This window comes from Dryobates pubescens, chromosome 2, assembly GCF_014839835.1.
Source record: "Dryobates pubescens isolate bDryPub1 chromosome 2, bDryPub1.pri, whole genome shotgun sequence".
In the NCBI taxonomy this organism is placed as follows: domain Eukaryota; kingdom Metazoa; phylum Chordata; class Aves; order Piciformes; family Picidae; genus Dryobates; species Dryobates pubescens.
Genome location: NC_071613.1, coordinates 7138171 through 7162790, shown reverse-complemented (window position 1 = coordinate 7162790; position 24620 = coordinate 7138171). Strand labels below are relative to the sequence as shown.

Genomic DNA, 24620 nt, shown 5'->3' with positions numbered 1-24620 from the left:
CCTCATACTAAAGAACTTTTTCCTCAGCTCCAGTCTAACCCTACTCTCCCTCAGCTTCAAACCATTTCCCCTTGTCCTTTCTCTAGACACCCTTATGAAAAGTCCCTCTGCACGCTTCCTGTAGGATCCCTTCAGGTATTGGAAGGTAGCTGTGAAGTCCCCACAGAACCTTTTCTCCTCCAGGCTGAACACCCCCAGCTTCCTCAGCCTATCCTCATAGCAGAGGTTCTGCAGCCATTGCATCATCTTTGTGGCCTCCCCTGGGCTCAACTCCAACAGCTCTGTGTCCTTCTTGTGCTTCATTACTGCTTGTTAAGCCTGGCAAGGTCTATCTTTGCAAGGAGGAACAAGCTGGAAAGCGTGAGGGCTGTCATCTGTGTTGGCCTGCTAAGTGCAGGCCCTTTATTCAGAGCAAAGCAACCCTCAAATTGGTGCTTGTGAGCTCAAATTAGATATAAAAATTGGGCACTTCATGCTGACCTTTTCCTAAGGTAAATTAGCAGGAGCTGGGATTTACTGAGTTAAATAAATAAATGAATACATTCACACTGCCTTAAGCACCACAGAGACTTTTCCGTACATGCTATTGAGGATGCCCTCTGGGATGTTCTGCCTTGGCCATGGTAAGAGTTTAGCAGAAGGAAAATTGCTGCTGCTCATGACCTAATCTGAACAGCCTCAGCAGTGCTCACTGTTGATGATACTGCCCAACAGCCTTCTGTAAGCAGGATGAAAGGAAAAAAAACCCAACCTTTTAAAGTGGTCTCTTGCAAGAGACAGACAACACGAGGAGCATTATAGGCACATCAGATAGGATGTCTGGATTTCTTCACAGTCAGAATTAGCAGGGAAGAGAATGGTATGGGGGAAATGGAGACTGTCTTTATTGCATCCCTCTTGGGAGCTCCCACCACTGTCAGTGCTCTCACATTTAAATACAAATAAAGCTTAAAAAAAAGGTAGAAATCAATCCAAGTGGGACCCTGGAACCTTGTCAGCTTACAGACAGCTGTAACTGTAACAGACAACTTCAGCTCCTCAGAAGGCTTTGCCTGCAGACAGTTATCCCCTTCAAATACCTGCTGGCTATATAGATCCTGTTTATCTTGGATCCTACCCAAAAGGGTATCCAGGGAAAGCTATTTCTAAGGCAAGCTTTGGAGGTGGATTTGATGTCTAGAATAGAAATGTTAAGGCAGGAGAGGACTCTTCTTAGGCTGGTACAGCAGAGGAGGAAGAAGGAATAACTAGCTTAGACCATTCCAAGCTGATCCTGTGCCTGATGAAGAGCAAAGCTCCTGCTAATTTACCTTAGGAAAAGATCAGCATGAAGTGTCCAATTTTTATATCTAATTTGAGCTCACAAGCACCAGTTTGAGGGTTTCTTTGCTCTGAATAAAGGGCCTGCACTTAGCAGGCCAACACAGATGACAACCCTCATGCTTTCCAGCTTGCAAAGATAGATCTTGCCAGGCTTAACAAGCAGTAATGAAGCATAAGAAGGATACAGAGCTGTAGTTGAAGAGAGTTTGTAGCCAGGTGGGGTTGGTCTCTTCTCCCAGGCAAGCAGCACCAGAACAAGAGGACACAGTCTCAGGCTGTGCCAGGGGAAGTCTAGGCTGGAGGTGAGGAGAAAGTTCTTCCCAGAAAGAGAGACTGGCCATTGGAATGTGCTGCCCAGGGAGGTGGTGGAGTCACCGTCCCTGGAGGTGTTCAAGAGGGGATTGGATGTGGCACTTGGAGCCATGGTTTAGTTGTCAGGAGGTGTTAGGGATTAGGTAATAGGTTGGACTTGATGACCTCTGAGGTCTTTTCCAACCTGGTTGATTCTATGATTCCATGATGATCCTGTCCCCCTGTTTGTTGCAGAACAACTAGCTCAGCTGGCAGCCAGTCTTAGGAGGCCAGAATTTGGTGCTCCAGGTCTTCCTGGCCGACCAGGGCCACCAGGTGCTCCAGGGCCTGCTGGTGAAAACGGCTTCCCAGGACAGCTTGGACCCCGGGGCTTACCTGGCCTGAAAGGTCCTCCTGGGGACATTGGGCGTAAAGGTCCTAAAGGTAAGAACTTCTGTGACTGGATTCCTGCTGTTGGCTGCTCCTCTTTCATGTGTTGGTGGCATTTTTGGTGGTGTTATGGGCATTTATTTGATGGCTTTTGTTTTGGGCTCTTTGTTTGTCTGTTTGGGGCTTTTTCTTCTCTCCTGCTGTCTGTTTGGGGCTTTATCTTTTGTCCTGTTGTCTGTTTGGGGCTTTATCTTCTTTTGTGCTGTTGTCTGTCTGGGGCTTTTTCTTCTCTCCTGCTGTCTGTTGGGGGCTTTTTCTTCTCTCCATTTTGTTGTTTGGTTTTTTTTGGTGGTTGTTTCATTTTGTTGATTTCTTTTTGGTTTGGGGTGGTTTTTTTTTTTCACTTTTTTTCCTTTGCCCCTGGATTCCAGGCTGTGCATGCACATTGTACACATTGCAGAGCCCCAAAAGATCCTAAATTAGGAACCTGAACAGTTTCCTGTATCTGTTGCCACAGTTACTCCAGTGTTCCAAGAATACCTTGGCCTGGTCTTTGCAAGATTTAATTCTGAATCCCTTCCTTTTTTTGAGTCATCAAACCACTCACACATGATGAGAAAGGGCAGGCATCTGCCTTGCACTAGTAGTTATCAGCTAACATCAGTCCTCCCTTTCATGGACTTTTGGGGTCTGTGGTTTTTATAAGCTGCAAAGTGAGTTTTCTCTTCCCTCCACTCAGTTCAGTTGTGGACCTCACTGCTGCAAGCCTTACATAGAATACATACATAGAATAAACCAGGTTGGAAGCCTTGTGGTCCCCAAAGCTAACAGAAACAGTCAGATCCATTCACTAACTTCCAGCCTACTGCTCTAAAGCTATCCAGCTTCTCACATTACAAGGGACTGAGAACAAGCAGCCTCTTGTTTGGGTGCAGTACTTGAGCCATCTAACATCCTCACACCACATGCCACCATCTGTTGATCCTTTGCAAAAGACAAAATTGACTTACTTTATGCACCTCACAAAATATCTTCTGATCTAAATTCGTCTCTGTTGCTCCTGGCTGAGAGCTTTTCCACCCCTCCAAAGGGTTTTCTGCAAAGCCCTGTGACCACTCTGCATGCCTTAGTTTCCCTTCAGCAGTGATTCCCATTTCTTTACTTGAAGGCTTTGTTGAAAAATCATATCTCTGGTTTGCCACTTCCCCAACGTGCTTCCTTCTGTCTCAAGCTTTATTTGAAAGTCAAATTGGGAAACTGAAGAGGGGAGGGGAAGAGAGGGGAAGGGAAGAGAGGGGAAGAGAGGGGAGGGGTGGGGGAGGGGAGGAGAGGAGAGGAGGGGGGTGAATGGGAGAGGAGGGGTTTGGAGAGAAGAGGCCAAGGGGAGAGGTTCAGAGAGGAGAGATTCAGAGGGGTTCAGAGAGGAGGGGTTCAGAGACGAGAGGCCAAGGGGAGAGGTTCAGAGAGGTTAGGTTGGGAGAGGAGGGGTTTGGAGAGGTTCAGAGAGGTGAGGTTTGGAGAGGAGGGGTTCAGAGAGGAGGGGTTCGGAGAGGAGAGGTTCAGAGATGTTCAGAGAGGTGAGGTTTGGAGAGGAGAGGCCAAGGGGAGAGGTTCAGAGAGGAGAGATTCAGAGAAGAGAGGTTAAGAGAGAGGAGGCAGAGGGGAGCAGTTTGGAGAGAAGAGGAGTGGAGAGACCAAGGGGAGGGGATATGCTGAAATTGATCCAGCACACAGCAGGCTGCACTCTGTTAATGTTAACAAAAACAGTTTGCAGAACATTAAGAAAAAGAAAAACAGCAAGCAAGGAAGATGTTTTGTTTCCTATCAGAATTGTAATCAAATTCCAAGTTACCTCACAGTAAACCTTGCAATCCAACTGCAGATACCAGAGAAGTGGTGAATGCTCTCCTGTGCTATCCTGGAGAGGGGGCATGGCAGGCAACCTGATAAAACCTCAGTGCTTCAGTCTGAACTCTGGGACTTACCAGAGTTTCACAGAGGTGAACTGACTTTCTCCATCCATTTGGGGAGTTGTCTGAGACCAGTGAGAGGAAAAAACCTCCTAGGGCTTGTGATAAAAGGGAATCACAGAAACCCAGAATGATAAGGGTTGAAAGGGACCTCTAGAGATTGAGCTCAACCTTCCTGCTAGAGCAGGATCACCCAGAGTAAATCACACAGGAGCATGTCCAGGTGGGTTTGGAATGCCTCCAGGGAAGGAGACTGCACCACCTCTCTGGGCAGCTTGCTCTGGGGCTCCAGCACTGTCTAAGTATAGAAGTTTTGCTTTATGCTTATGTGGTCCAGTTTGTGTCCATTGCCCCTTGTCCTGTCCCTGGACACCACTGAGATGAGTCTGTCTTCATCCTCCTGACACTCATCCTTTAGATATTGATCAGCACTGAGCAGCTCTCCCCTCAGTCTCTTCTTCTCCAGGCTAAACAGCCTCAGGTCTCTCAGCCTCTTGCTGTCTCAGGGACCAGCACTTGAGGATTTATTAGTTCTTAGCTGAGTTCACATGGTTGTGCAAAAGCCCTTGGCCAGGAACCTCAGCCTGTACTCCAAAAGAGCCTGGTTAGTGCTGGGAGTGAGGCTGTGGCATATTTCATGTGGTACTTACTGATTACCTCCAGGTCTTGCTCCCTCCAACTTGTCTTCTTCTGAGTACATTTTAAATGGAGGGAAAACCCCCAAACAAATCCAAATCTCTGACAAGGACATGTGCAAGGACACCAGTCAAAGATACTGGAAACATACAAAATCACTTGAATTCTCTGCCTATTGTCCCTCTGAAAAGGAACTTACTGCAAGTAACACTCCAGGCTGGCTGGAATTAATGTTTCTTGACTTTGCCTTAGGTGAACCAGGAGAAAGAGGAGAAAGAGGATTTCCAGGCAGAGGACTGAAAGGTCACCCTGGACCAAGAGGTCTTCCAGGTAAATATAAGAGGGTGAGGATAAAGATGAAGAGATGCAGGAAAAATGTATTTAAAACTGATCCCTCAAGCTGCTTTGAAAAGGCAAAAAGGTCTCCATTGAGCAATACACTTCCAAATAGTTCATCATTTTTTATTTCATAGGTAGTGCTATGGTCACAAATCAGAATTAAAGGCTCTTTTACTAAAGAGATACTGCCTCAGTGCAGGGAGGTTAGGAAAAATGCATACAGAGCATGAAAAACACCCAAACAAACACCAAACCAACCCAAAAGGCAATCACACAGAGATACAAAATTCATAGGATGGGTTTGGGTCACAAGGGACCTTAAAGATCATCTAGTTCCAACCCCCTGACGTGGGCAGGGACACCTTCTTCTAGACCAGCTTGCTCGAGGCCTCATCCAAGCTGGCTTTGAACACCTCCAGGGAAGGAGCATCCCCAGCCTCCCTGGGCAGCCTGTTCCAGGGTCTCACCACCCTCACTGGAAAGATTTTCTTCCTCATCTCCAGTCTAAATCTGCCCCTCCTCATGCTTCAGTCCATTCCCACTTTATTATTTTACCTCTATATCGCTCTGTATCTCTATCTCTCTATCTGTATTTCTCTCTCTAACATCTCTCCATCTCTCCCCAACTCTCTCTCTTTCTAGCTCTCTCTTTCTCTCTCTCTCTTTCTCTCTCTCTCTCTTTCCATCTCTCTCTCTTTCCATCTCTCTCTCTCTTTCCATCTCTCTCTCCCTCTCTTTCCATCTCTCTCTCTATCTCTCTCTCTCTTTCTATCTCTCTCTCTCCCTCCCTCTTTCTCTCTCTCTTTCCCTCCCTCCTTCTCTCTCTCTTTCCCTCCCTCCTTCTCTCTCTCCTTTTCTCTCTCCCTCTCTCCATCTCTCTCTCTAAATATATAAACATAAAAAGGCCACAACCCCCAGATTACCTCAGTGGCAGCCACAGGAGTCTCCAAAACATCCATTCACAATTTAGGACATTCCAAATACAAATCTCCTTTATTTTATATTCTGGTCCTCATTAATTGTAGTGTTACTGAGAGGTGTCCAGGCTGGATTCCTGCTGAGCTAAATGCAGCACAACTGGCATCTAGTGGCCAGGGAATGAAAAGAAACCTGGGTTGCACTTTTTCCCTCCCTCATAATTTTCTCTCTGCAGCATGTTTCTGTGTCTTAATAGAGGCAGAAACCACCACAATTTGCTCTCTTTGCAAAAAGGAATAGAAATTCAGTTTAGGGTATACCAATGCCTCAGAGCTGTCTTCTTTAGCCACTGATCATGGGAAGAGGCTTACTAAAATCCCTGCATTTCATCTCTGTGGTGAAGATTTAGAAGCAAAAAGATAGGAGTGCTCAGCAATTCCACTCTATCCATCTGTTTCCCCAACACCTCCAAGTGGAGAACAAAAAGAAGCTGTTGAGATGTCTCTTTCCAGAGTGCTGATGTAGCTCTGACCCAGTGAGGAGCATCTACACCTTCAGACTGATCCCCAGCAAGGCTTGGCTGCAGTGCTGCCATCTGCATAGCTTTTTATAGCAGCAGACCTGTCCCCTCTGTCTGTACCCGGATACTGGGACTGGAATTTCAGTGCTGTAGAGTCGTCAGCACAGCCTGGTTGTGTACCAGTGGAAAACTCTCCCTGGAAGTAGGCACCTCTCTGAGGAATCCTCTAAGAGCAGTAAGAAGCCATCTTCAAACAGCTTCTGTGTCACAGACTCATAGAAGGGTTTGGGTTGGAAAGGACCTTAAAGATCATCTAGTTCCAACCTCCTGCCATGGGCAGGGACATCTCCCACCAGCCCAGGTTGCTCAAGGCCTCATCCAACCTGGTCTTGAACACGTTCAGGGAGGGAGCATCCACGGTCTCCCTGGGCAACCTGTTCCAGTGTCTCACCACCCTCACTGGAAAGAATTCCTTCCTAATCTCCTGTCTAAATCTCCCCTCCTCAAGCTTCAATCCAACCCCTCTTGTCCACTTACTCCAAGCCCTTGTAAATACTCCCTCTGCAGCTTTCTTGTAGCCCCCTTCAGGTACTAGAAGGCTGCTCTAAGGTCTCCTGAGAGCCTTCTCTTCTCCAGTCTGAACAGTCCCAACTCTTTCAGATGGTCCTAGAGGGGAGATTCTCCAGCCCTCCAAACATCTTCATGGTCTCCTCTGGAGCTGCTCCAGCAGCTCCATGCCCTTCTTGTGCTGGGTACACCAGAACTGGAGGCAGTGCTGCAGGTGGGGTCCAAGCAGAGCAGAGGGGCAAAATCCCCTCCCTGTGCTGCTGCTCTCCCTGCTTAGGATGCAGCCCAGCACACTGCCAGTGACCGCTGCCAGCTCAGGATGTTCACCAAGCTACTTGTGCACTACCCAAGCCACATGCTGCCAATTTTCAGCCCTTCCTTCATGCACTTTTGCAGGTGACCCAGGCCATGCCAGCTATGGCAGTGATGGTCGCGATGGGGACCGAGGGCTGCCTGGGATCGCTGGCCAGCCTGGAGTTCCTGGCCCTCCTGGCCCTCCCGGCCCTCCTGGCTACTGTGAGCCCTCATCTTGCAGAGTGCAGGCTGGACAGAGAGCTGGTAAGAACATGAAAGGGCCATGAGCAGCCAAATCAGGTGCCAGGAATTTACCTCCTGCACAGAGAGTGGAGAAACAACAAGGAATGAAGGAGAAATACAGGCAAGGAGAAACCTTTCACCCAAGGGTTCTGTGAGGCATCTTTAACACAATCTCTCTGGAGCTGTGCTTAGCAGCTCAGGCTGGGACACTGGTGCTGACAGAAATACACAGGTGATGCCTTCTGGCTCCTTCTGCCTTTGTGAGGGTGGTGGTGGGGGAAAGGCACTTCTTTCTTTGGTTTTGTTTTCTTTTGCTTTGTTTTGTTGTTGTTTTGTTTTGTTTTGTTTTTATAATAAAGAGTTTCTGTGATTTCTCCTTCCCCCCCTCCCACTTCCTTCCTCTGTGTGATGTGCAGTGAAATAAGGTGTCTGTAGCCAGCCACTAAAATAAAGGAACTGTTTATTTACTTATTTATCTACAAGGTTCACCCCTAAAGTGTATCCCCAGGCACCACATCCAAATGATCTTTAAACACCTCCAGGGTTGGCACTCCACCACCTCCCTGGGCAGCACATTCCAATGGCTGAATGTTTTATGCTGAAGTCTCTAAGAAGATGTGATCAGGAGGATCTCCTTGAAGTGGTACAAGTGGAAAAGACCTTTCAGATCATCCAGTTCAATCATTCTCTAACTCTACCAAGGCTGGTGCCCTCAGTACCACATCTCTGCCTCTTTGAAACACCTCCAGGCATGGGGATTCAAACACCTCCCTGGGCAGCCTTAAAGAACAGATGAATGTGAAAGATTTAATGCTTAAGAGAGAGCTCCAGCCACCTGCACACAAAGTGATGAACCTCTTCACACCTAAAGCTGTAGAAGTTTGTACTGATTTAGGGCATAGTCATAGACTCATAGATTCATGGAATGGTTTGGGTTGGAAGGGACCTTCACGGTCGTCTAGTTCCAACCACTGTGAAACAGGCAGGGACACCTCCCACCAGCCCAGGTTGCTCCAGACCTCATCCAGCCTGGCCTTGAACACCTCCAGGGAAGAGGCATCCCCAACCTCCCTGGGCAACCTGTTCCAGTGTCTCACCACCCTCACTGGAAAGAATTCCTTCCTAATCTCCAGTCTAAATCTCCCCTCCTCAAGCCTTTGCCCCTCATCCTATCACTACAGTGAAACAGTGGTCTTCAAAAACCCTTACTCAGCACAACAAACCACACAGAAGTGATAATGCCAGAGTGTAGTTTCACCAGCAACCTTTTATTTTGACTATAAAGTGTGTAAAACTGTTTTAAAAAGGAAAAAACCCCCAACCCCCCCCCAAACAACCAATCTGATAACAGAGTGAAAAGATCATTTCCCATATTAAAAGCATAAACATAATGAATCCAAAGAAGCAACAACAACAAAAAAACCTCCAAAATAAACCCCAATCCAACCCCAACATTTACATACAAATGTGAAGTGCTTTAAAAAATAGAGTCTGGAACCACAGCAAGAAGAAAGGCATAAAATTGCCACAGTGGAAAGAAACTCAGGGAGGAGGGGGAAAAAAACCATTCAGCTGGAACAACTAAATCAGGATTCTTACAAAGAAATTCAGCACTGAGGAGCAGTTCAATGCAGCAGCCATAGAAGTGGAGAGCTTCAGCCTGTGGCAGATTTTATGCCTTCAAGCTGGCCTGTGAGTTTTAACTTAAAACACAGAGCTGAAGGATCAACCCCCACCCAGGCCCATGTGAAGTCATCATGGGCCATGGTGTTACCCAAAGCATTTCATCCATCCCAAATCTTGTGTGAGAGTAGGGGGGGGGGAAAAATTGATCTGAAGAATGATAAATCCTGTAGCAAAAATAACAGAGGGAAAGAGCAGGAGCTGAATTCTTAGTAAATAATAAAGCTCTGGAACATAAAGGAAAGAAAGTAAATAAAGACCTGGAACATAAAGGAAAGAAAGATTTGGAACTTAAAGGAAATAAAGCAAATAGAGATTTAGAACACAAAGTAAATGAAGATTTGGGACATAAAGGAAAGCAAGTAAATAGAGATTTACAACACAAAGTAAATGAAGATTTGGAACATAAAGGAAATGAAGATTTGGAACTTAAGGGAAATAAAGGAAATAAAGATTTGGAACACAAAAGACAGAAGGATTTGGAACTTAAAGGAACTAAAGTAAATAGGGGAAAATGAAGATTCAGAACACCAAGATTTGGAACATAAAGGAAAGAAAGATTTGGAACTTAAAGAAAGTAAACAAAGATGACTTAGAGCATAAAGGAAATAAAGGCTTGGAACTTAAGTAAATAAGTAAAGATGATTTAGAATATAAAGTAAATAAAGATGATTTAGAACATAAAGGAAATAAAGGTTTGGAGCATAAAGGAAATAAAGATTTGGAACTTAAGTAAATAAAATAAGTAAAGATGCTTTAGAATATAAAGAGAATAAAGAGGATTCAGAACATAAAGAAAATAAGGATTTGGAACTTAAAGTAAACAAAGGTGATTTAGACCATAAAGGAAATAAAGAATTGGAACATAAGGCCAGGCTTCTGACTTTCAAAGGTGGATCAGCTTTGCTCTATCAGCTTTGCTGACACAGAAACAAAAGTAGTGGTAGTTTAAATCAATCTAGAAGGCACAAAGCAAAGAGTCTGAGAGGTTTCACAAGTCACTGACTGCCACCCATCCTAGCCAGACGCTCCTCTCAAGTCCCCCCAGTAAATCTTGTTCTCATCACCTTCTGGTTCAGCATCACAAAATGCTCTGAGATTGGTTAGGAACAAAAAGAGTAGTGAAAAAATATCTTGAAATAATGACTTTTACCCACCAGGATCTTCAGTCACCACTGCCAGGTCTGGAAGGTTAATTGCATAGGCAGGAACTGAAAGAAACGTTTTGAACACAACTGTCCTGAGAGTGCTGAGCAGTTCATAGACTCAGTGAATGGCTTGGGTTGGAAGGGACCCTAAACATCATCCGGTTCCAAATCTCCTGCCACGGGCAGGGACACCTCCCACCAGCCCAGCTTGCTCAAGGCCTCATCCTACCTGGTCTTGAACACCTCTAGGGAAGAGGCATCCACAGCCTCCCTGGGCAACCTGTTCCAAGGTTTGTCACCACTGTTTTGTCCTCCAGACTTTACAGCCCTAGGTTTCAGCACCCTGCAGGAAGCATGAGCCTCATGCTGGTGTGAATTCAGCCAGCCCAGGCTGGCAGCCCCAGGACCAAATCCACCCTGGGGCTTGCTGTGGTGGCTTTGTGCCTCTTCCTTCTCTCTCTCCCAGTGGCATCCTCTCTCTTCTGACAGAGCCTCATACAGAAAGGGTGTGAAATGTTTTCCATTTGCATCTGGAATCCTTTTTCACGTGGAAATGGCCACATAATAATGAAAGAAAAAGCCACTTTCCATCCACTTAATACATTGCAATTGAACTGAACCTTAAACACTGCAAATCAAAAATATAATGAAAGAAATCAGCAAGCAGCCAGCACATCCTGTGATTGACTTAGTGACAGCTTCACTAAGGAAAGAAAATAAGAAGGGATGACCCTGAAAATCCTTCAGGCACATTGAAGGGAGACAGAAGGTGCTGCCATTGAGCCTTCAGTGACTAATGAAATGCTTTTGTGTTTGTAGAACAGCAGGCTTGGAGATAAAGCTGCTAAAGGACATGCAGACCTCATTCTTCTGAGCTACAAACTGCTTTTGGCCTAGGATCTGCAACATTTGTCAGCAAAGAATGCTGGGAACCTGCATTTGCTTAAGGCTGGATGAGGCTTGGGTCTTCCATCCAAACACTAACCAAGGCAAGGTCACCATTTAGACTTCTCCAGGGTCTACACCCACCTCTGAGTATGGAGATACAGAATACACAATTAACCAGATTGGAAAAGACCTTCAAGATCATCCAGTCCAACCTATCACCCCACACCATCTAATCAACTAAACCATGGCTCCAAGTGCCTCACCCAGGCTCTTTTTAAATACTTCAAGTGATGGGGTTGAACATCCAGCCAGTACAATCCAGCTGTGGACACCACAGGTGGCAAAGAATCATAGAATGCCAGGTTGAAAGGGACTCCAAAGATCATCTGATCCAACCTTTCCAGATGATAGTGGAGTCGAAATGAGCTGGCCCAGCACCCTGGCAAGCTGAGTCTTAAACTGTCCAGTGTAGGGGAATCCATCACTTCCCTTGGGAGATAATTCCAATCTCTGACTGTTCTCTAGAGTCCAATGGGAATCTCCCCAGCAGTACCTTGTCTCCATCACCCCTTGTCTTATCCTTGTAAGAAGGGAGTCTCCATCCTGCCGGTAGCCACCCTTTACGGACTGGTCCATGGCAACAAGGTCTCCCCTAAGCCTTCTCTCTTCAAGGCTGAGAGCAGGACAGAAATGATGCCTGACAGCAGGATCTGCTCTACTGCCTGCTCTGCCTCTTTCTGTGAGTTTGTCCATCCAGAATCTAACAAACACCGGACAAACAAAACCTCCAAACCAACGCTGTTGTGATTCCTCAGATATGTCTCCTGCTCTAACAAGTCCCACGAGAGCAGTGCTTCTCCTGGCTTGGGAAGGTGAGCTTAGGGGCTGCCTTTCCACAGGGGACTTGGAGAAACTGGGCTTTAGCCAATGGGTTTTGGAACCATTGAATCATTGAGGTTAGAAAAGCCTTCTAAGATCATCGAGTCCAACCTTCTACTCAACACCACCATGGCCACTAAACCATGTCCCAAAGCGCCAAGGCCACAGGTTTGTTGATCAGCTCCAGGGATGGGGACTCCACCACCTCCCTGGGCAGCCTGTTCCAATCCCTGACCACTCCTGCAGCAAAGAAATTTTCCTAATATCCAAACTTCTACATAAATATCACAAAAAACCCCCAAACAACCAAGGGGAAAAAACACAAACAAACCCAAAGCCATGACACCTAGGGTTTTACTCCTGTGAAAAAGAAGTGGTGCCAAAAGAGTTTTGTGTGATTAGCCATTAATTGAAACAAACAAACAAACCACAAAACCAACCACTTCTTTGACAACATTTTGTGCACTACCTAACACCCATCGTCATCCACAACCATAAACCACAAGGGAAGGGCAGAGGACACAAGCAGGCCTCTCTCCCTACCACAGTGCTCTTTCAGCATTGGAACCAAACCCAGTTTAAACACAAAATTCCTGGGTTTGGAACCATTACTGGGCTGCACTGCTGCTGGAGTGCAGGATGGATGCTCCCCTAGAGTAGGCTTCCTGCTTTCCTACAGACAAACCTCACAGAATCACAGAATGCCAGCTTGGAAGGGACTCCCCTTGGCCAGGGACACTTTCTACAAGATCAGGTTGCCCAGAGCCACATCCAGCCTGGCCTTAAAACTTCCACGGGGGAGGCTTCCACACTCTCAGCATGTCATAGAATCATAGAATCAACCAGGTTGGAAAAGACCTCAGAGATCATCAAGTCCAACCTATTACCTAATATCTAACACCTCCTGACAACTAAACCATGGCTCCAAGTGCCACATCCAATCCTTTTTTGGACAGGGACTCCACCACCTCCCTGGGCAGCACATCCCAATGGCCAATTCATCTTTCTGTGAAGAACTTTCTCCTCACAGGAGAGGTGCTCCAGCCCTCCAGCTAATGGAAAACCCACAGAGCAATGCAAAATGATCATCACCCAAGTTCCCTGCACAGCAACTGAAAGCGTTCCAATGCAGCTTAAAAGCAAGACCTTTAGATTGGAGCCTATGAAAAGAACAGAACAACAGAACCCAAACAACCCAACAACAACAACTAACAACAACAACAAAGCACCAGTAGGAAACAACAGATGAAAAAATAAAACTTCTTCCAATATAAAAAGAGTTCTGCTTTCTGCTAAGTTCAAGTAAATGAAACACACAGCAACTGCACCTGGCAAAAGGACAGGTGCTTGGCTGCAGCTGGCTGAGAGCCCCAACATATACACATCCCCCGAAGGTGGAGCAAGAGCCTGTCTATGTACAGCCTTCCAGGGCAGGGGGAGCTGCTGGGAAGCCTCCCAGTCACACGGACACCCTTCCCAAGGCAGCGTCCCTCCTTGACAGCATCGGGGAAAACGAAGCTTCAAATTAACTTAGGAGGTAAAAAAATAGTTCAGATCTTTGTACAGACCTTGGAATTACTGAAGAAGTAAAAAGAAAACAATGAAATAATAATAATAATAATAATAATAATAATAATAATAATAATAATAATAATAATAATAACAATAACAACACCAACCAAACCCAGAACCCAACGATGTTGATGTGAGATGCCTGAGCAGCAGCTCCTTGGGCTGAGTGGAAACCAGCGTGTGGCGCTTGTTCCTCTGCTGGTGTCTGTACATTGACGTGTACATCGGTGCAAGGCTTTACCTGCTGGGCTGGCAGCCCTGTGGACAGCAGCAGGTCCTCAGGACAGACAATGGCTCCGTTCCAAGTTGCCTCACCACCTCCCGGTGCTGGCACAGCCGTGGCGCTCTGGGGAGCAGCCCTGGAAGGTGGTCAGAGCCACTCAGCGGGCCAAGAGTTGCTCCACAGGCACAAGAGGTCTGGAATAGGAGCAGCCCATTTTGAGCCAAGCAAAGGCAGGACCCATGAGTTCGAAATGCACCTTCAGCACCACCACAGTGGGATGGGTGCCCACTGGCCACAGAGGGGGGAATGTGCTGGCTCACAGAAAGGGCAGTCCTTGCCCCCTGAGGGGCAGCGGAAGGTGAGTGGAAGAGGAGGTGTGAGGCCTTGTCTTTCCCCTGTGGGCTTTGGTCTCCCCATCCCTATGCACACCAGGAACAGGCAAAGAACCCTGACTTCCTCCCAAGAAGTCCTCAGCTGCTGGGTGTTTTACAGCTCACAGTCTGTCCTCAGGAGATGGTTTCATGGTGTGCCATAGGTTTTCTGCTGTCCTACTTGCTGCTGCCCTCTCCTGTCTCAGGTGGTTATCCTCTATTTCCTCACACATCTTTGTGGTGCCAAGCACCTTCTCCACCCATCTGCTGACCCAGGTGTCAAGTGGGTATGGTTGACCTCTCAGAGCATGTCTGAAGCTTGCCTCTGCCTCTCCCTGGCTTAACTCTATGGCTTTTTGCACTCCTCTTGTGCCAGTGGTAGGAACTCCATGCAGAACAAACGCCCATGTGTTGGCACCAGTGTCCCACCAGTCATTCCTTGCTGTTTTCAAGCAAAACTCAGAAGCTGGCCAGATTTGTGTCTCACAACAGCTTCTCTAGGACCCATCACTTCCAACATGGGAATGCTTCTCCGAGGGTGGCTCAAGAGTGAAGTCACCACTTCCCTGGTGGGAGACAATGGTTGGCTTCCTAATGGTGGGGCAAGAGCCCTCACCGCTGCTTTTGTGCTATGGCTTCATTCTGAGGGTGTGGGTTGTAGCTGCCCAATCTTCTCTCAGTAGCACCTTCACTTTCTATTGCACTGCAGCCAATTCTGATGGGTTGATCTAGGAACATGGGTTCCTAATAATCAGGAGTGAAACTTTGGCCAAGCCTCCTCCCTCTTTTTCAGAACCAGCCTCTGCATGGTTGATTTGCTCAACTCTTTGAGCTCTGTAGGCCTTACACTTTGTCCTGTTTTGTTCTTCACTGATGATGTCTGGTCTTGTAGGATACCCTGAATGCCTGCAGTTGTTCTCTCTGGTCCACCTTTCCAAAGAGGGGTTTTCCTTTTCCCCCCCATAAATTTCTCTTGAACCCAGGTAATTCTTTTTTTGCAACCAGTTATTAGGAACCATGAGGTTTGCATTCAGCTGCTCCTACCTTCTTCTCAAGCTTATTTTTGCACATGGTTGTTGCAGGAGGAAGAGGAAAACCATGGCAGCAGCAAGGTTAGAGGCTTGAGAAGTTTCTTCTTTGACTCACTGTGTGCCCATTGCCCTCTGCTCTACAGCAAAGGGACCATCTCTGCTGTCAGCAGGCATAATGGCAGAGTAGCTTGATTACAGGCAATAATACTACACTTACCAAGTCCATGTAAGGGTTAGAAGATGTGCCAGTCTCAGTTGGGAGCATCAACCCCAGAGAAGACATGGCAGTCTGAGTTGGGAAGATGAACACCAGAGAAGCCATGGCAGTCTGAGTTGGGAACATGAACACCAGAGAAGCCATGGCAGTCTGAGTTGGGAACATGAACACCAGTGAAGCCATGGCAGTCTGAGTTGGGAACATGAACACCAGAGAAGCCATGGCAGTCTGAGTTGAGAACATGAACACCAGTGAAGCCATGGCAATCTGAGTTGGGAACATGAACACCAGTGAAGCCATGGCAGTCTGAGTTGGGAAGATGAACACCAGAGAAGCCATGGCAGTCTGAGTTGAGAACATGAACACCAGAGAAGCCATGGCAGTCTGAGTTGAGAACATGAACACCAGAGAAGCCATGGCAGTCTGAGTTGGGAACATGAACACCAGAGAAGCCATGGCAGTCTGAGTTGGGAAGATGAACACCAGAGAAGCCATGGCAGTCTGAGTTGGGAAGATGAACACCAGAGAAGCCATGGCAGTCTGAGTTGGGAAGATGAACACCAGAGAAGCCATGGCAGTCTGAGTTGGGAAGATGAACACCAGAGAAGCCATGGCAGTCTGAGTTGGGAACATGAACACCAGAGAAGCCATGGCAGTCTGAGTTGGGAACATGAACACCAGAGAAGCCATGGCAGTCTGAGTTGGGAACATGAACACCAGAGAAGCCATGGCAGTCTGAGTTGGGAACATAAACACCAGAGAAGCCATGGCAGACTCAGTTGGGAACATAAACACCAGCGAAGCCATGGCAGACCCAGCTGGGAACATCAACCCCAGAGAAGACATTCCAGTCTGAGTTGGGAATATCAACCCCAGAGAAACCATCCCAGTCTCAGCTGGGAACATGAATGCCAGCCCCTAGCAGTTCAGTGTCTGCAGCAGACATAACCATGGCTAAACAAATATACAAGCCCTTGGTTGGGACAACATCCAGTCAGGGGAGATGCTTCTTGGGGCTACACCTGGCAAGTTTCCAGTCAGTCTGAAGCTAAATGTTGGACAAGATGAGAGACATCATAAAGTCTTCATCTCCTTCTTCAACATCTGCAAGGTGACTGAAGCATTGGCCGGTTTGTGGTGCACGACACAGACCCAGTTCAGAAGCCTGGAGCCTTCTTGAGGGACGTGAACATCTCAGTGCTCCAGCTCAGGTCCTGCATTCTCCACCAACAGGTAAGGTTTCAAAACTTCAGCAAGGCATTTTCTCCATTTAAACATCACCACCAGGCAGGAAAAAAAACCCCAAGCCAGCTGACAGGGGGAGGCATAGACACTGTCTGCTGTTCCAACCAGTTTGTTTGCTTGTTTGAAGAAAGAAGCTTTCTGAAACCCCTTTGGGCCTATTTTCTCCTCTAAGCAAAATAAATATGAGGAACATAACACATGGAATGCACTCTGGAAAACAAGGTGGCATCATTTCATCGTTCCCACACTGCAAGGAACAGAGGGAAAACCAAAAAGGCTCCCTTTGGGGCCTTAGAAATTCAGTATTTACCATGCAGTGTTGAGGGAAAAAAACCCAACCAAAACAACAACAAAAAAAACCACCCCAAACCAACCCAAAATGCACCAAATACTTCAAAGGTTAAATGAACTGACTGAGAGAAGTGAGAGGTGACTGTGAACCCAAGTGTCTAAGGGAGAGGGCTTTTATTTCCCGCTGCTGTGTGCCCGAGTCTGTGATGTGTGGTAATAACAATCAGCTGGGTTGCACCTCCCGCTGGCTCCTGGTGGCCCCTGTGCTCCGGGTGAGCCTGGTGTCCCTGGTGGGCCTGGCAGGCCAGTAGCTGGCAAAACAAAGTTAGAATTAGCAGAGTCCTTGCCCCATGTTTCAGAGAGTCGTAGAATGGTCAGGGCCAGAAGGGACCCCCCGCAAGGTCATCCAGTCTGACCTCCCCGCAGTCAGCAAGGGGCATCCTCCACTAGATCAGGTTGCCCAGGGCCTCGTTGAGCCTCACCTTGAATTATTTCCAGGGAAGGAGTCTCAACCACCTCCCTGGGCAACCTGTTGCAGTGTTCCACCACCCTCATGGTGCAGAACATGTTCCTAACATCCAATCACAGCTGCCAGCTCACCTGCGAGAAGTCAGGCGGGGCTGAGCTGGCTCCCCAGCCAAGCTCAGGAGGGGAAGCACAGGAGCAAAAGCAGGGTGAAAAAGGCAGAACCAAGGCCTGGTTAAGCTGATCAGTAATGAGCAGAAATTAAAGCTGGGAACTTGTACCTGCAGGGCCGGGCGGTCCAGGGTTACCGGGCAGTCCAATTCCAGGCTCGCCTCTTTCCCCTTTCTGTCCTCTATAACCTACACAGAACAAAGACATCAGAATAAGAGTGTCCTCTGTATCCAGGGACCTTCCCCACAGCTTCCTGACAGGAAGTTCTCAAGACACATGCTCACTTCTTTTCCTTTTCTTGTCCTGTCACCGGGCACCACTGCAAAGCGCCTGGCCCCATCCTCCTGACACTCCACCTGATGTCTCATGAAGATTAGTGAGCACTGGCAGGGGGATGGCAAAGGTTGTCTGGTCTGTGGCCTATGGCAACACTGGGACTCTGGGAGACAATCTAAAAGGATGCTACTGGAAGTGCTATGGGTTCAGAGTTGTTAGGAGAGACACAAGGCAGTAGGAATGGTCCATGGAGTGGTCACACTTTCCAGCAAGCACAAGGTCATGGTGGAAAGTCTATGAGCATAGAAGCATAGAAAGGGAGGGGTTGGAAGGACCTCTGAAGATCCAGTCCAATCCCCCAGTCCAGTCACCTAGAGCAGGTCACACAGGAACACATCCAGATGGGTCTTGAAAGTCTCCAGAGAAGGAGACTCCACAACCTCTCTGGGCAGGCTGCTCCAGGGCTCCAGCAGCCCCACAGCAAAGAGGTTTTTCCTCATGTTGAGGTGGAGCTTCCTGTGTGCCAGTTTGTATCCATCACCCCTTGTCCTATCACAGGGCATCCCTGAAAAGAGCCTGCCCCCTTCTTCTTGACACCCACCCTCCAGATATTTATAGACATTAATAAGGTCCTCTCTCAGCCTTCTCTTCTCCAGGCTAAGCAGCCCCAGGGCTCTCAGCCTTTCCTCACATGATCTGTTGCAACCACTCTGGGCTTCAAAACAGAGCATCACTGAACTTTTCTCTCCAGCACCCCAACAAGGAAACTACAGTGAGGCAGAAACATGCAGAGTGACATGCAGGTCATGACAAAAAGGACACCAGGAGGTTAGAAGCTCACAGAGAAACAAACTTAACACTAAGCATGCATCCTGGTCGCTGAATTAAGCAGAGCTGTCGAAGGCACACGCAGGGACAAGCTGCAAAGACTCAGCAAGGTGTTTGGCTTTGGTTGTGAACCTTGAGTTGGCTCTTTAGTGACCACAGCAGTGCTTAGAACCACATCAAGCTGGGCTGCTCTGCAAGTCCTGTGCAATGCAGAGGCAGTTGCTGCTGCTGGAGAAGCTCAGTCGTGCAAACCACAGCATCTGCTACATTTCCTATCTCCTGTAGGCATCTCTCTGTGTTTCTTCCATGTACACCAGATAGTTGGAGTCCATTTCTCACTACCAACCTGAGCCAATTGTCACTTCACAAAGCAATGCTGCCACTGACAGCTCAGTTTGAGTTTCTTTGGTTAGGGGGCAGAGAGAGAAATCACATTTCTGGTATAGCACAGTTAACAATCCCCATTACAGGCATCACTGCAGGTGTCTGAGACATCACCACTGCAAAGGGTGCCGAGATAGACCGAAAGGTTCTGTAAACATCACTGGAATTCCAGACAATAAAGAAGGAAAGAACAAAACACCCCACAGCTGCACAACAAGCAGCCTCCCAGTGCAAATGCTTGACCCAGGGTAGTGTAAACCTTTCTAGCTGCATTCTAATACAGGCGGTAAAGGTGTAGTTTGTACACAGCAGGGGGTAAGTTGTGTTGTTGGCACTCAAGTTTAATCCAGAAACTGATAGCTTGGCTAAAACCAAAATAGGGCTTTATTGAACAGAGTGCAAGCACATCAGCAGGAGGCCTGTGTGTCAGTGGAATTCTGGCAGGAAAAGACTGGATTTTCAACGAGGTATATCGTGCCAGGATTGCACTTCCGGAGGGTAATAGCACCCTCTGCCTCTGAGCTCAAAGTGATAAACTCATGCACAGTCACAGGAACAATATCACCATACACAGAGGTCAGATTTGGGTTTATTATTATTATTATTATTATTTAGTGTCAAGGCAGATGTGGCTGCTGTCTGGTTTTTACTGGCAGAATTACAGTTCCAGTAAGAGGCACCTGCTTCATTCCAAAGGGGGTTGCTCTAGCAAAGCCTTGCACTCAAGCTCCAGATGTTTTGGGGTGATTTCTGCAACCCCAAAGCTGTGGCATGTAAACATGCGCCCAGTGTGGGTAGCATGGACAGCATTTGGTAGCAGGATGTGCTGGGAAGGATGAGCTTTCTTCTCCTCACAAGTGATGAGAAGCTCAACATGAACTGGGATGTGCTGGGAAGGATGTACTGGGAAGGATGAGCTTTCTTCTCCCCACAGGTGATGAGAAGCTCAGCATGAGCCAGCAGTCCACACTGGCACAACATAACCAGCAGGTCAAGGGAGGTGATTCTCCCCCAATACTCTGCTCTGCTGAGACCCCACCTGGAGCACTGTGTCCAGTTCTGGAGCCCCTAGTATAGGAAGGATCTAGAGGTACTGGAAGCTGTCCAGAGAAGGGCCACAAGGATGAGCAGAGGGCTGGAGATGCTCTGCTATGAGGACAGACTGAGGGAGTTGGGGTTGTTCAGTCTGGAGAGGAGAAGGCTCCAGAGAGACCTAATAGCAGCCCTTCAGTACCTGAAGGGGGCTACAGGAAAGCTGGGGAGGGACTTTTTAGGGTATCAGGGAGTGATAGGACTGGGGGGGGATGAAGTAAAACTAGAAGTAGATTTAGATTGGATGTCAGGAGGAAGCTCTTCCCCTTGAGGGTGGTGAGACACCGGCACAGGTTGCCCAGGGAGGTGGTGGAAGCCTCATCCCTGGAGGTTTTGAAGGCCAGGCTGGATGTGTCTGTGAGCAACCTGCTCTAACGTGAAGTGTCCCTGCCCATGGCAGGGGGGTTGGAACTGGATGATCCTTGAGGTCCCTTCCAACCCTGACAATTCTGTGATTGTAAGTAGAGTTCTCTCACTTAAATTACTCTAAAAAGCCTTCCACCTGGATCATGGAGATCTCTTCCATCTGCACGGATAATGCAGCACCTGAAGCCAGCAGGTCAAGTATCTAGAGAAGCCTAAGATCAGTTGATATAACTATGAGGCAAACACATCACCACCACAGGGGACAATGAAACCAGAACATCTGCTGTGTTCTAACATGCAAATACTCAAACCACAGCAAAGCATCTGGGAGGCTGCTAAAAGCAAGCCTCCAGTGCATGCTCTGGATTCTTTCTGTGTGCTACAGCTCTCTCAGGTGAGAGGCAGTAGCTGGGTTTCAAACCCAAGTGAGAGGTTAAACTTCCCCCTCCACAGCAAAGAACCTTTCAGAGGAGGCAATGCTTGAGTGTAGCTATTTCAGTAGAGCTACCTGTGGCTGCACAACATCCACTACAACGGGCACCTGATGTCAGCCAAGGTTTCTGCTTGCTCCTAACTTACAGGTTAATAAATATGAAAGGAAACTCAAATTTTACCACAGAGATTAGCAATGAAGATAAGGAAGTAGTCATCAGATTGGTATTTTTGCTTTCCTGAGTGGGGGTGTTTGTTTCCCTGAGGCTGCCATAACTTATGAGGACCTATGAAAGAAAACCCAACTCATTTCCTTAACTAATAGCAACAGGGAAGTTTAGCTGTGATGGAATCTTCTTTTCTCTGATGAGAAAAACCCATAAAGGATTAGATGTCAGGAAGAAGTTCTTCCCCATGAGGGTGGTGAGACCCTGGCCCAGGTTGCCCAGGGAGGAGGTGGAAGCCTCATGCCTGGAGGTTTTTAAGACCAAGCTGAATGTGGCTCTGAGCAACCTGATCTAGTGTGAGGAGTCCCTGCCCATGGCAGTGGGGGTTGGAACTGGCTGATCCTTGAGGTCCCTTCCAACCCTGACAGTTCTGTGACTTGATTGGAAATGAATGATTCTATGCCCAAGAGCCTGGCAGCAATTCCTTCAATATGCTTTTTGAAGACCATGCCTACACTTCCAAAAGTCAGTAGCCATGTTTTCTGCTTCTGGGACTGACCCCTCCCTAGTGATTTGCCATGCAGAAGCAGGCTCTGCTAGAATCCAGCCAGCTCACACTAGACTAGTTCCCAGGGGAACTGGCATCACACTTAAGGTGTCCAGCAGGATCTCTGTGAAGTCTGAAGTTAAGTGAAGCAGCTCCTTGGACACACAGACACCTGCCTTTCCTGCTGGCTGGCTCTAGCAGGCTGTCTGCTCACCAACATAGAGGTCCTTTTAATTGCTGTCCAGAAGTGTCTACTTCTTTTCCCTGGCTGGATGGCACAAAGAGGTCTTTTCACTCTGCCAGCCCAGATGCACACAACAAAGCCCTGCAGCTGGGCTACACCCAAGTGAGAAACCCAGTGAGGAGCATCTGTCAGTCATCAGCAAATGCACTTTCTGGCTTGGGCACACGAGCACACAGCATGCTACCTTGACGGGCTCAGCCACGCATGCACGTAATGTGCTCCTCCAACAAGTCCTTGTCTGCTATTCTTTTATGGCTGAAAAGCAGCTGGGGAGTGGAAGGATGCTTCTCAGTCTGCCCCAGAGATTTGGGGTTCTCTTTCTTTACTGTTGGCACAAAACAACAACAGGCACAGGCACAACTGGGAAAGGCACAGAAGGGATCTCCGAGTGTGCTCCTCTCACAGGACTTGGCTCTCACTCAGAGCTCAGAAGGAAGGCAAGGCAAAATCTTGGTTTTCTTTTGCTGGAAGTATAATTTCAGGTATCTTTTGCTGCATCAGAGGAGCAAATGCTTCCCCCTTAGCTTACCTTTTACTAATCAACAAAAGAGTATTGAGTAAGTCAGTGGAAATCCTGCATACACAGGGCACTACTTGTTCTTAAGCATAAGGCATGAGAAAGCAGCTTTATTATTATCATGATCATTTTTTTCCAAGCAGAGCTATCATCTTTACTCTTGATGCTCTCTAGCTGGAAATGAAGCCTAGTACAACATTCCACTTCCCAGAAGCATCTGAGGCTATCCACCACATACATCGTCATCGAGCAATCTGGCACTGACATTGAAAGTTGACTGTTTACAGCGATCTGAATTATTTAGGCAGTGCTGAAGGCAGTGGTGTGAGGCTCTAAGCCTTTTCCTGTTTTCCTTGATCCTTTATCCTTGTTCTTCTCATTCTGAGCTCATCCCATATTTTTTTTTCAAGCTTCAGTGAGGGCTTTGCGCTTATCAGTGTTAGTAAAGTCTTTATTCTTCTGATCGCTTTAGGATCCACACATCTTCAGCTCTGCTCTCATGTTCTTCATTCCAGTCTGACTTGCTCTGACTCCAGAGCAGACCAAACTAACAAAAGATAATAAAGAACTACCTACAGATCAACTGCAAATTACAGAGTACCCACCCACAAAATATTATTCATCGAGAAATCCTTTCCTCCTGTCGCTCTCTCCTCCTCTTCCTCTTAATCTCTCAGAGCCTGACTCTACAGTGGAGCACAGCTACAGAAGATCCCTTGAAGCTATTCATTTTTCCCCCACAGCTCAGTGAAAACAGAGCCCAGTAACTGCCCCAATGCACTGCAGTATGCAAGCTGCTGCAACAGGGGAAGTACCTCTGTTTCATTAGATCTCAGCCTAAAACTTCCAGGTTCTCTGGTTGTGTGAACAATGTCGAGAAATGACTTAGATATCGATTGCTCCACCAAGGCTTCAACTGCATTTATCATGTTCCAACCCTGGATGCGTTTAAAGGGGGTTTGGATGCGGTGCTTGGGGCTGTGGTTTAGGGGTGAACCTTGTGGGATAGGGTTCTGGGTTGGACTTGGTGATCCTGAGGGTCTTTTCCAACCGGAATGTTTCTGTGATTGGGGCACAGCGAGAAGCTCTGAGAGGGATTGGTGAAAACAGAGCACTTCACTGCAAGAATTCAAGTTGCACTGTGGGATAGTTTGAGGCCTTTAAAGAAAAAAACCAAAACCGTAGAGTTGAGACCTCCAGGAGGACCAGAAAGGTCCAGGGATGGGCTGGAATGTTATAATAGTGTTACTCAGTCTCATAATCCTGCTATCTCTTTACAAGTTGGCAGCAAGGCCAACTTGGTCTCTCTACTCCCTCCTTTGGGCTCTTTGGAGGGAGTCCCTTATCTGGCAACATGAAGGAGTAGACCTGTTTGTGGCCTTCAGAGACCTGACCAATTTTCCCTGCTCAATCTTGGCCTGCTTAGGCCTAATGGAAGGGAGGCAATGGGGCAGGGGGAGAGAACGAGGGGTTTGTGATTTTGTCTGGTTGGGGGAAGGCTCTTGGTTTTTTTTTTCCATGTGTCTTGTACAGGTATCAGGTGTTAAGGATTCAGGTGTTCTGTATTTGCCTGTAGATTTCTGAATATAATTCTGTATTCCTCTCCAATTCAATGAGAGCCTCTTTATTTTTTCAGTTCTGGAGCCCCTAGTACAGGAAGGATCTGGAGGTGCTGGAAGGTGTCCAGGGAAGGGCCATGAGGATGAGCAGAGGGCTGGAGCTGCTCTGCTGTGGAGACAGACTGAGAGAGTTGGGGTTGCTCAGTCTGGAGAAGAGAAGGCTCCCTGGAGACCTAATTGTGGCCTTCCAGTATCTGAAGGGGGCTACAAGAAAGCTGGGGAGGGACTTTTGAGGGTGTCAGAGAGTGATAGGACTGGGGGGAATGAAGAAAAACTAGAAATAGGTAGCTTCAGATTGGATGTTAGGATGAAATTCTTCCCCATGAGGGTGGTGAGACACTGGCACAGGTTGCTCAGGGTGGTGGAAGCCTCATCCCTAGAGGTTTTGAATGCCAGCCTGGATGTGGCTGTATGTGAGGTGTCCCTGCCCATGGCAGGGCGATTGGAATTGGATGACCCTTGAGGTCCCTTCC

General features: G+C 47.6%; 2 protein-coding genes across 2 annotated transcripts in view; one reads left to right on the top strand and one right to left on the bottom strand.

The window, feature by feature from the left end:
- Positions 1 to 7755, top strand: part of COL9A1 (collagen type IX alpha 1 chain) — a 65098-nt gene extending 57343 nt beyond the window's left edge. Inside the window, exons 36-38 of the mRNA XM_054168017.1 lie at positions 1870 to 2058; positions 4863 to 4940; positions 7351 to 7755. Of these exons, the coding sequence (XP_054023992.1) occupies positions 1870 to 2058; positions 4863 to 4940; positions 7351 to 7535 (452 nt within the window). The 3' untranslated portion in view covers positions 7536 to 7755. The remainder of the gene's footprint in view (positions 1 to 1869; positions 2059 to 4862; positions 4941 to 7350) is intronic.
- An 8919-nt stretch (positions 7756 to 16674) lies between these two features.
- Positions 16675 to 24620, bottom strand: part of COL19A1 (collagen type XIX alpha 1 chain) — a 221109-nt gene continuing 213163 nt past the window's right edge. The window contains exons 51-52 of the mRNA XM_054169651.1: positions 17786 to 17863; positions 16675 to 17350 (exon numbers count right to left, since the gene is read on the bottom strand). Coding sequence (XP_054025626.1) covers positions 17214 to 17350; positions 17786 to 17863 — 215 coding nt within the window. The 3' untranslated portion in view covers positions 16675 to 17213. The remainder of the gene's footprint in view (positions 17351 to 17785; positions 17864 to 24620) is intronic.